At 55.4% G+C, this 10,843-nt stretch overlaps 1 protein-coding gene across 1 annotated transcript; it reads left to right on the top strand.

The window, feature by feature from the left end:
- The first annotated feature begins 336 nt into the window (after positions 1 to 336).
- On the top strand, positions 337 to 9,508 carry DHX38 (DEAH-box helicase 38). Its single transcript, XM_080637796.1, has 26 exons — positions 337 to 723; positions 1,200 to 1,387; positions 1,544 to 1,648; positions 2,074 to 2,239; positions 2,344 to 2,462; positions 2,593 to 2,669; positions 2,820 to 2,975; positions 3,204 to 3,365; positions 3,449 to 3,556; positions 3,930 to 4,042; positions 4,157 to 4,294; positions 4,546 to 4,732; positions 4,823 to 5,008; positions 5,480 to 5,620; positions 5,797 to 5,907; positions 6,027 to 6,143; positions 6,390 to 6,497; positions 6,621 to 6,733; positions 7,218 to 7,426; positions 7,508 to 7,662; positions 7,740 to 7,895; positions 7,971 to 8,105; positions 8,184 to 8,309; positions 8,713 to 8,808; positions 8,974 to 9,095; positions 9,249 to 9,508. The coding sequence occupies exons 1-26, from the start codon at positions 413 to 415 to the stop codon at positions 9,331 to 9,333; spliced, it is 3,690 nt and encodes a 1,229-aa protein (XP_080493922.1). The 5' UTR covers positions 337 to 412; the 3' UTR covers positions 9,334 to 9,508.
- Positions 9,509 to 10,843: the final 1,335 nt, after the last annotated feature.

Below are 10,843 nucleotides of genomic sequence, written 5' to 3'. Positions count from 1 at the left end.
TTGTCTAGCGGCGCTGCACTCTATGGTGGGTACCGCTCCTATAGGCTCCAGCCCTTGTGTCTGTGGTGCACGTGGCTAGAGCGGCTCTTCTCGCGGAGCACTCTGGGGCGGCCTATTGCGGCGCTCGGGGAGCTGGTTTACCGTCGCTGAGGCAACCGCAAGCGGGGCAGGGGCAGGGGCGGGGGCAGGGGCGGGGGCAGGGGCAGGGGCGGGGGCAGGGGCAGGGGCGGGGGCGGGGGCAGGGGCAGAGCCGGGGCCAGGGGCAGAGCCGGGGCCAGGGGCAGAGCCGGGGCCAGGGGCAGAGCCGGGGCCAGGGGCAGGGGCAGGGGCAGGGGCAGAGGCAAGAGCAGGGGCAAGAGCAGGGCAGGGCAGAGCTCCGGTGCTTATCCCCCCCGCCCGTCCATCGGCGGCGATGGCGATGGCCGAGGGGTCTCTGCACCGCCTGGCGGGGACAAGCCCGGACGGCGAGGCCGGCGGGCTGGTGCTGCGGCAGCGCAGCGCCGCCGCCGAGCAGCACGTCTTCAAGGCGCCGGCACCACGGGCCTCCTTGCTGGGCCTGGATGTGCTGGCGGCCCAGAAGCGGCGGGAGCGCGGGGAGGAGGACGCGGGCAGGAAGCGGTCCCGGGTCGCTTCGCACAGAGACCGCGAAGAGAGCCGCGGCGAGGCGGGCAGCGCCGAGGAGGACGGCGACGAGAGCACCCGAAGCAGCCACGGCGTTCACAGGTGGGTCTGCGGGGCGGGTGCTCGGTGGCACCGGGTCCTCCGCGGCTGCCGGATCCCCTTGGGGGAATGAGCGTGAGCACCGTCAGCGTGTGCGGGGCTGCGCCGGTGACCGGCGGGGCGGGGAGTTTCCTCGGGTAGAACCGGGGGCACCTCTGTAGGTTTGAGGAGCTCTGGGCAAAGTTCTTCGCTGCTGCCCTGCCTGGGGTGTTACGGGTAGGTGCTGTCAGGCCTGCAATCACCAGCCATCCTAGTTTTGAGATTCCCTGCTTCCTGATGCCTGAAGGCAGCGGCCTGTTCAGAAGTGCACGTGAGAGCATCAGAGACGTGGTGTGCTGTTAGCAAAGGATGGAGAGAGCACTTTCAGCTATAAGCTTCTGCTATAGCAGAGATTAGATGTAGAGTTGTGTGAGTCAAGTTGAAGGCCAGCTATTCCTCAGCACTCTTGAGCTTTTCTTCTCTCTGCTCTGCCTTTCCAGGCATTACCGTTCTACCTGTGTGGAATCACCTTCCTACACAGGGGGTGTCAGTGAGGAGTTTTGGGAACGCAGCCGGCAGCGTGAAAGGGACCGTCGGGTACATGGCGTCTTTGCCTCCTCCAAGGAGGAGAAGCAGCAGAAGAAGGAACGCAGTAGGGACCGGGACCATGATCACAAACGGCACCATGGTAACTGCTTTGAGACCTTCGTGCCTCTTCTTGCTTAGGGCTTGGGCTCATCCCTCAGCCTGTTTGTAGTCCTTAGCTAATGTTCATGGTGGTTTCTGCAGCAGATCTGGGAAGCTTTTTGTGCACTTGGCCACTGATCTCACTTTCCTTTTGCAGAGGAACGGGACAGAAGTCGTCACAGCAGCAGGTCAGAGAGGGACAGCTCATCGGAGCGTAGCAGCAGGAGGAGTGAACCAGAGAGTCCCAGGCACCGGCCCAAAGGTAGGAGTGGGACCCAGCAGAGTTCTTATGTGAGACCAAACAGGAAGGGGTTTGTTCTTTTTGTTGTTAATGTTTTCTGCTGTTTTTGTCAGGACAAGTGTGGGTCAAAAAGCTTGTATCTTTTAACATTTGTGGTTAGGGCAAAACTAAAATTCCTAGCCTGACCTGGGCCCAGAAGCAATCTGCCAGCCATGTTTATGAACATCTGGCTGGTCTCTGTGCAGTGGGGTCTGTTCTGGGTCTGTGTGATAGAAATGTGGTCACTTGGCAATTTTCCTTGGAATGCTGGCCCAGCCCCTTCTTTTAGATAGGGGCAGATGAGTACCCTCTCTGCGTGCTCCTTGCTAGAAGGTGTACAGTGGCTCCTGGTCATTGGGGTGGTCACTGTTTGAACATCAGGTGCCAAGCCCCGTCTTCTCTGCTAGACGCAGCCACACCGTCTCGCTCTGGCTGGGAGGAGGATGACAGTGGCTCCAGCAGTGCTCGCCGCTCACAGTGGGAATCTCCCTCGCCCATGCCTTCCTCTCGAGACTCGGAGCGCAGCCACCGGCCATCATCACAGCGGGACACGGACCGGAGAGACCGGGACAGGTATCAGTGCCTGAGGCTCAGCTGTCAGTTGCAGAAAGGGGAGGGTGTATGTGAGGGTTGTGCCTGGCTGTGGACGACAATTCCTCCATTGTGGTGTTTTCCAGGTCTGTGAGGAGCAGGTACTCGGATAAGACACCATTGCCCACCCCATCGTACAAATATAACGAGTGGGCTGATGACCGGCGACACCTCGGGTCCACACCACGACTGTCCAGAGGGAGAGGTGAGGAGCCTGGGCTGAGCTGCCTGGGAACACCCTGGAAATTCCCTTCTGCGCAGCACCAGGTTGGGTGCGGTAGGGTTTCCCCCTGCGCGCCCGGACTGGCGCCGTACTGACCCGCTCTCCCCTCCAGGGCGGCGCACAGACGGGGAGGAGGGCATCGCCTTCGAGACGGAGGAGGAGCGGCAGCAGTGGGAGGACGACCAGCGGGTGAGTGCCGCGGACGAGCGAGCGGGCTGGCAGTGGGAGCTGCGGGCGGGCTCCCCCCGGCGGTCACATCGGGAGCAGCGGCAGCGCCCGGCCTGGCCCGGGCGGTTGCGGGGGCCGGAGTTGCTCAGAGCCGCGCCTCTCTCCTCCCAGCAAGCTGACCGGGACTGGTACATGATGGATGAGGGCTACGACGAGTTTCACAATCCCTTGGCCTGCTCCTCCGAGGAGTACGTGAAGAAGCGGGAGCAGCACTTGCACAAGCAGAGGCAGACGCGCATCTCAGCGCAGCGGCGGCAGATCAATGAGGTAAGGGCTGTTCTGAATGTGTGGGGTTTGCTGTCCCTCCATAGATCTGGTTGCTGGCTGCAAAGCTGAGCCTCTGCTGTCAGATGGTGCTTGGTTTCAGGCTTCCTAGGCTGGAAGCATCAGTTTCATCCTATTGTCAGTGTGAGTCCCAGACCCCTAAGCTCTGGTGTGATCTTTTGGGCTTTCTGTGGGGCTTTTATATTCTTTCTAACATGCTGTTTCCCTTAGGATAACGAGCGCTGGGAGACAAATCGGATGCTGACCAGTGGTGTGGTTCATCGGATTGAAATAGATGACGATTTTGAGGAGGATAACTCAGCTAAAGTGCATTTGTTAGTGCACAACCTGGTGCCCCCTTTCCTAGACGGAAGGATTGTCTTCACGAAGCAGGTAGAAACTGTGGCTGCAGACTGGTGGCAGGGAGCCCCAGAAGTGTAAGCTCTTCATGCTGAAGCAATACCTCTTTCCTCTAGCCAGAGCCAGTCATCCCTGTCAAGGATGCCACCTCAGATTTGGCCATCATAGCTCGGAAAGGCAGCCAGTTGGTGCGCAAGCACAGAGAGCAAAAGGAGCGTAAGAGGGTATGCTGTGACCTTTTGGCTTACTACCGTGCTGTACATGTTATATAGTGCCTTACAGCCTTTGTTTGGACTTTGCAGAGTATAGGCTTTGGCAGCAAGTGATAATAAGGAGTTTATATTTTTGTGACCTGGGATATTGTGTATCCAGCATATCTGTCTGGATACTCTCTGTATCCAGACCAGTGTCTAAAGAGCCCTGCTTTGGCTCACTTGGAAGAGGGAGACTTGGTATAGGAATCAGGGGGGTGTGTTCTGTGTTCCAGCACTGGAGAACTGTGGGGCTAACGTGCTGTCCTAGTCTTATGAATAGGATTGGAGAAGAATGATTTGTTAGTGCTTGCTGTGGCAGTCATGGTGCTCTCTGTCCTTACAGGCTCAGCATAAGCACTGGGAGCTGGCAGGCACGAAACTGGGAGACATTATGGGGATCAAGAAAGAAGACGAGAAGGATGAGATGGTGACAGAAGATGGCAAAGTGGATTACAAGTATGAGCTTGCTTTGAATTACTCCTGCTCAGCCAGTAATGGGGCCTATATGGGGCCCATTTGCTTAGCAAAGTGCGTGGAGAAACAGTTTCAGGACTTCTGTTGTTTCCTCAGGACTGAGCAGAAGTTTGCTGAACACATGAAAGAAAAAAATGAAGCCAGCAGCGAGTTTGCCAAGAAGAAATCAATCCTGGAGCAGAGACAATATCTGCCCATCTTTGCTGTGCAGCAGGAGCTGCTCTCCATCCTCAGGTATGGCTGCTAGGGAGCTGGTCAGAGAGCATTCCCAGGGCATTGACCTGTATCTCAGAAACCCAAGTGAAAAATTCTCCCAGCTATGTGGCCTGTTTGGAAGCTGCACCCTCAGGAAACAAACCCTGCTGCCTTGTGTGGTTGGTGGCAGTTCTTCAGTCTGGGTGGGGTGATGCTTGGGTGACCAACCAGGGCTGTGAGTGCAAAAGCCCTTTATGGTGTATGAAGAAATACTTTTTCCCTTTCTTCAGAGACAACAGCATTGTGATTGTGGTGGGGGAGACGGGGAGCGGGAAGACGACACAGCTGACGCAGTACCTGCATGAGGATGGGTACACCGACTATGGCATGATTGGCTGCACACAGCCCCGCAGGGTGGCGGCCATGTCCGTTGCCAAGCGGGTCAGTGAGGAGATGGGCGTGCGGCTTGGGGAGGAGGTGAGCCTGGCAGTGGGTGCGGGGCTGTGGGCTGAGGACAGTGAGTGCACGGGACTGTTTGGAGACCTGCTTGTATTTCTACCCTCCCAGGTGGGCTACGCCATCCGCTTTGAGGACTGCACATCTGAGAACACATTGATCAAATACATGACAGATGGGATCCTTCTTCGTGAGTCCCTGCGAGAGGCTGACCTGGACAACTACAGTGCTATCATCATGGATGAGGCACATGAGCGCTCTCTCAATACTGATGTGCTCTTTGGCTTGCTTCGGGAGGTATGTGTGAGCCTGGACAGGACAACAGCAGCACAGAGGACATGAGCTGGTCTTAATGCAAAGTATTGACAGGGACAGGCCTTCTCTACCAGGTGTGGGAGAAGGAAGCAGCTCTGCCACATCTCTGCATTTGCTGCTCCACCATCCTAGTCTGTGGTTCTAACCCCTAGTTTTAATTAGCTGTTAAATCTCCCTTAGTGCCAGAAGTGCTGCCAGAAGCTTGCTGGCTAGCTGTCACTAGGTACAGAGATCTTTGCTGGCTTAAGGCTTCCTGGTCCAAGGTTGGTCTTACTCAACTGCTCTGTGCAGTTAAGTAAGCTTAACTGCATCTGTGTTCCCTGGCATTAACAGCCAGTGACTCCAGAGTACAGCAGAAGCTCTGTCCTATGCTGTTGTCTCAGTAACAATGGAAGCATCCTGCAGCCATGCCCAAGGGCCCTTTTCTTACTGTTCGTTTCATCTGCTTTCTAGGTGGTGGCCCGACGTTCAGATTTGAAGCTTGTTGTCACCTCAGCCACCATGGATGCAGATAAGTTCGCCTCCTTCTTTGGAAATGTTCCCATTTTCCACATTCCTGGACGCACCTTCCCTGTTGATATTCTTTTCAGCAAGGTATGGTCAATGTTGCGGAGGAAAGTTCTGTTGTTACAGAAGGGGGTTGATTCTTGGGTGTACAGCACTCTGTGGTGGTCAAAGGATAGAGAAGAGAAGCTGTGCTATGATACAGTCTTGCACAAAGGGTGGGGCAGGTCAGATATTGATGTCTGAAATCTGGGTGTGCCTTTCAGACCCCACAAGAGGATTATGTGGAGGCTGCAGTGAAACAAGCCCTGCAGGTCCATTTGTCTGGTGCTCCTGGAGACATCCTCATCTTCATGCCTGGCCAGGAGGACATAGAGGTGAGCTGGAAGGGTAGGCACTATCCTACCCCCTTATTGTTTATGGTTACACCCCTGTTGTGTTACACCCTATCTTATGGTTACACCCCATCTTATGGTTACACCCCTCTTATGCCTAGGTGACCTCAGAGCAAATCATAGAGCACCTTGAAGAGCTGGAGAAGGCGCCTGCGCTTGCTGTTCTGCCTATCTATTCGCAGCTACCGTCGGACTTGCAGGCCAAGATTTTCCAGAAGGTGCTGATGGGTGCTCTGTGGTAGGGGTGGAGACAGGGGAAACTAATACAGGGAAGACTATGGAGGTAGTGAGAGGTGCAGGCATGCCTTTTTTATTGCATGTGGAGAGTGAGAGAAAGGATGTACCCCCCTCAACTTTCCAAGAATCACCCCTGTCCTTCTGGGCTCTGTATTACTGCCCTGCATGCTCCCTGCAAGGCAGAGGCCCTTGCCTCGGGATGGGACTGACGTGCAATATGCTTGCAGGCTCCAGATGGGGTCAGGAAGTGCATTGTTGCCACTAACATTGCAGAGACCTCACTGACAGTGGACGGCATCATGTTTGTGATTGACTCTGGCTACTGCAAGTTGAAGGTAAGCCATGATTTCCTGTACTATGTATGTCAGTCATCTCTGGGTTTGGTTTGAGGGGGTTCTGTGACTGGGTAGTGACCCAGCCTTCCTCTTTCTTCAGTCTGTTCTGCTTATGTCCTGCAGGTTTTCAACCCCCGTATAGGCATGGATGCACTGCAGATCTACCCCATCAGTCAAGCTAATGCCAACCAGAGGGCAGGCCGAGCTGGCCGAACGGGCCCAGGCCACTGCTTCAGGTAGGCACATAATGGTGTTCCTGTCCTATCTGCAGCTTGGCATCAGGTTATACATACTTTTTTCTCACTGGGGCTGTTTGTTGTCTTGAACTTCCGGGGATATGAGAGCAGTAGGCAGGCCTTGAGCCCTTCTCTTTTGGACTCAGTGCCTCTGCACATGAAAGGCCATCCTTCAGTTTCTTCCCTTGCCTGTCTTCACTTGTGGGTGTTCTGCCCTTGATCCTGTGAGGATAACAGCCAAGCCAAGCAGCTTTCTCAATGCTTTGGTTTGAGGTTGGTCTGTGCCCAGGGAATTACTGTGCTTGTGAGGAGTGTGCACTGTGCTGCAGCCTAGGTACCCTTAGGTGCTGGGGAGGCCACATGTTGGCCAGGGTAGAGGTTCCTCTCTGATGTCCTGCTGGCTGGGGTGGGCAGCGGTGGGTGAGTCAGTAATGGACACCATGGCCTGAATGTGAGGAGCATGCTCTTGGCATCTGTTCTCCAGGCTCTACACCCAGAGTGCCTACAAGAATGAGCTGCTGACAACCACAGTGCCTGAGATCCAGCGCACCAACCTTGCCAATGTGGTGCTTTTGCTCAAGTCCCTGGGTGTGCAGGACCTGCTGCAGTTCCACTTCATGGATCCGCCCCCTGAAGACAACATGCTTAACTCCATGTACCAGCTGTGGATCCTGGGAGCCCTGGATAACACAGGTATTTTGGCTGCTGGGGCAACCTGTCAGCCCGTGGGACTGGGACCTTGCCCAGCTGCTGATCCCTGTGCTGTTCCTGTAGGTGGTCTGACCTCAACAGGACGTCTCATGGTGGAGTTCCCACTGGATCCTGCACTCTCCAAAATGCTCATTGTCTCCTGTGACATGGGTTGCAGCTCTGAGATCTTGCTTATTGTCTCCATGTTGTCTGTACCTGCCATCTTCTATCGGCCTAAGGTACCTGTTTGTTCTTTCAGCAGTCTGGGGCTTTCCCCTGATGTTTGACTAACCTGTGTTCTTTTCTCACCCTTCAGGGCCGAGAGGAGGAGAGTGACCAAGTGCGGGAGAAATTTGCTGTTCCCGAGAGTGATCACTTGACTTACCTGAATGTTTACCTGCAGTGGAAGAACAATAGCTATTCCACATTGTGGTGCAACCAGCACTTCATCCATGCCAAGGCCATGCGGAAGGTAAGGCTGTGGCAACGAGGCTGTGGGTGGGAGCATTACACAGGAGAGGGATCTGACTGCCACACGCCCCTGCAGGTGCGGGAGGTCCGTGCCCAGCTCAAGGACATCATGGTGCAGCAGCGGATGAGCCTGGCATCCTGTGGTACCGACTGGGATGTTGTCAGGAAGTGCATCTGTGCTGCGTATTTCCATCAAGCTGCAAAGCTTAAGGTGAGAGGTGTCTCTGCTGGTCTGAGGCTGAAAAGCCCTGTCTGGGAGCTGGGAGGCTGACGATACTCCTCTTTGCAGGGCATTGGGGAGTATGTGAACATCCGTACGGGCATGCCCTGCCATCTGCACCCCACAAGCTCTCTGTTTGGCATGGGCTACACACCAGACTACATCGTGTATCATGAATTGGTCATGACCACCAAGGTAAGCTTGAGCTGAGGGCTAGCTAGAAGGCTGATGAGTGCTCTCATGATGAGGGAGGTGGGAGGGCTTTGCTGTGATACTAGGAGTTGTCGAAGGGGCAGTTATCAGCATTTCTCATCTATACCAACTATGCATGTCTGTGTCATCTGCAGAGTCCTATTTGTTCCTTTCCCAGTACTTTTCCTGACCTATGTGGGAAAAGTTTGAACTTCTTTGCAGTTTCACCAAATCCAGCCCATAGCAGCTTCTGAGGCTGGCAGGAACGATCTGGAAGGGGTGTATCCCCAGCATAAGAAGTGCCATCAGCAACTGGGGGAGGGGGGGAGCTGCCATGGCTCTGGAAATGGTGCCCAGGCTGCAAGAGTGCCATCCTGCTACTCTGGCCTTTCCTCTGTCCCTGCAGGAATACATGCAGTGTGTCACTGCTGTGGATGGAGAGTGGCTGGCAGAGCTGGGCCCCATGTTCTACAGTATCAAGCATGCTGGCAAGTCACGTCAGGTGAGTTTCCTGTGCAGGATGAGCTGGCAGACAGCAGGCCCACTGCATACCTGCTCTACAGCAGGATGTGTGTGCTTTGACATGGAGGGTGCAGGCCTGTGGGCCTGCAGAGAGTCTGCTGCTGACCAGCTGTGCCTCTCCCTGACCTCCCCTGCCCTGCTCCAGGAGAACCGCCGCCGTGCCAAGGAGGAAGTGTCTGCCATGGAGGAGGAGATGGCACTGGCCGAGGAGCAGCTTCGTGCCCGCCGGGAGGAGCAGGAGCGCCGCAATCCTCTGGGCAGTGCCAGGTAGGTGCTGGCCCTGCCTGGCTGTAGGGTGCCTGCTGAAGAGCAGGAGTAGTGAGCTGCATGGAGCATGCCAACTTTCTCATGGGTGCTGTGGTGCAGGGAAAGGTTACGTATTCCGCTAATCACCTCATCACCCTTGTTCTCTCCTGGCAGATCTACTAAAATCTACACCCCTGGGCGGAAGGAGCAGGGCGAGCCCATGACACCACGACGCACCCCAGCACGCTTTGGCCTCTAAGGCAGCAGTGCCCGTTGCTTTGAGCCTTAAAGACTTTCAGGAGAAGCTGAGTCTTAGGAGTGTGCACAGCCCCTCTGATCACTGTACTCTCTGAGGCACTCTACAGCTTGTGGCCCAGGAAGGATATGGTGCTTGGCACTGATTTTGCTACAGAACATAAAAGACTTTTATTTGTTTAAAAGTTGTCTGATCCTTGCTTTGTTTTGCACTGTTTCCTGTCCCTTGGGCAAGAGTGGGGTGGAGACAGCCCTGCAGAATTGTGTGGGGCTGGTAATGCGAAGTTGACCTGTAGAACACAGGACAAGGCACAGCATTACACTGACGAGAGGGCAAAGGCGCCCTGGCCCATACTAGTGCAAAGGCAGATTTCCCACAGTCTGTGCTCAGCTGCCCTTGCCCACAGAAGCCCAAAGGGCCAACCCTGTTTCAAGCCAGGCTGTGCCAGGGATTCTCACCTTCAGCTGCTCACACGTGTGGTGCTGCTCATCTGTTCCAACCATGAGGTATGTGTCTTCTTCCAGCAGTGTGTCTTGAACATGCCTGGAGGAAAGGGAGAGGAAATGAGGGGATGCAGTGAGGCAGAGACAACCCTGATCTGCTGGTGTTTTAGGAACTTGGCTAGTCCAGCAGTTTTCCATCTGTCTCATATACTCCTGCCAGCAGCAGTAACTGCTGTTTGGGATAGCTCAGCTCCACTCCTGTGTTCATAACTTACTCCTTTTCACCTAGCAGCTCTGCAGTCTGCTTGATTTCCCACTGGATCTTGTGCCCTAGTTTCTCATTTGAATGCCTGAAAACAAGGTGTGAGCTGAGCGACTTGGTGTGAGAAGGCGGCAGCCACCTGCTCCTGTGTTCTAGTAAGGCTTCTCACTCACGTTGGCTCCTTCACGCACTGGCTGATGTTGACCAGCAGCAGCTCCGTTTCCTTGTGCAGTCTGCCACTGTTTGAGCATGCCAGAGCTCGGGCAGAGCGCAGGGTTTTCACCTGGAAAGAGTGACCGCAGTGCCATGTGTAGTCGCAGTGCCTGCGACTGCTCTTCCCAGCCTCCATGAGCTAAGGGCTGAAGGCAGCTGGAGAACCCAGGCTGTGCTGGACCAGCAGCCTGGGCTGAGCAGAGGGTTGAGAGGGTGGTGCCTTAGGAGACCTGCTCTGGAGCACCACTGTTAACCTCAGCACTGCTGCCCTGAACTGCTGTTCTAACAAGGTAGCTCCATGCTGAGATGCTTCCTTCTAGCAGCTGAGGAGGCGTACTTTAAGGAGAAGGTGGTGTGCTTTGCTGCTGTCAGACCCTCAGCTTCCTCCCTCGGCAGCCTGGGAGCTGCAGCATGCTGTCCCTGTCCTTTCCTTTCCACCTCTCCTGTGCCTGTGGACCAGGATCTGTTTGTCATTCTCTGGTACTAGGGGGCCCATCCTGTGCTCCTGCTCTTGGGCTGTGGTGCTGCCTCTTTCTAACCTGCACCTGCTCCATGGCCTTGCTGAGCTCTTCCTTGAGGAAAGCCAGCTCCACCT

This window comes from Psittacula echo, assembly GCF_963264785.1.
Source record: "Psittacula echo genome assembly, chromosome: Z".
NCBI classification, from domain to species: Eukaryota; Metazoa; Chordata; class Aves; order Psittaciformes; family Psittacidae; genus Psittacula; species Psittacula echo.
The sequence above is the reverse complement of the archived record's forward strand: the minus strand, read 5'-3'. Positions and strand labels throughout refer to the sequence as shown.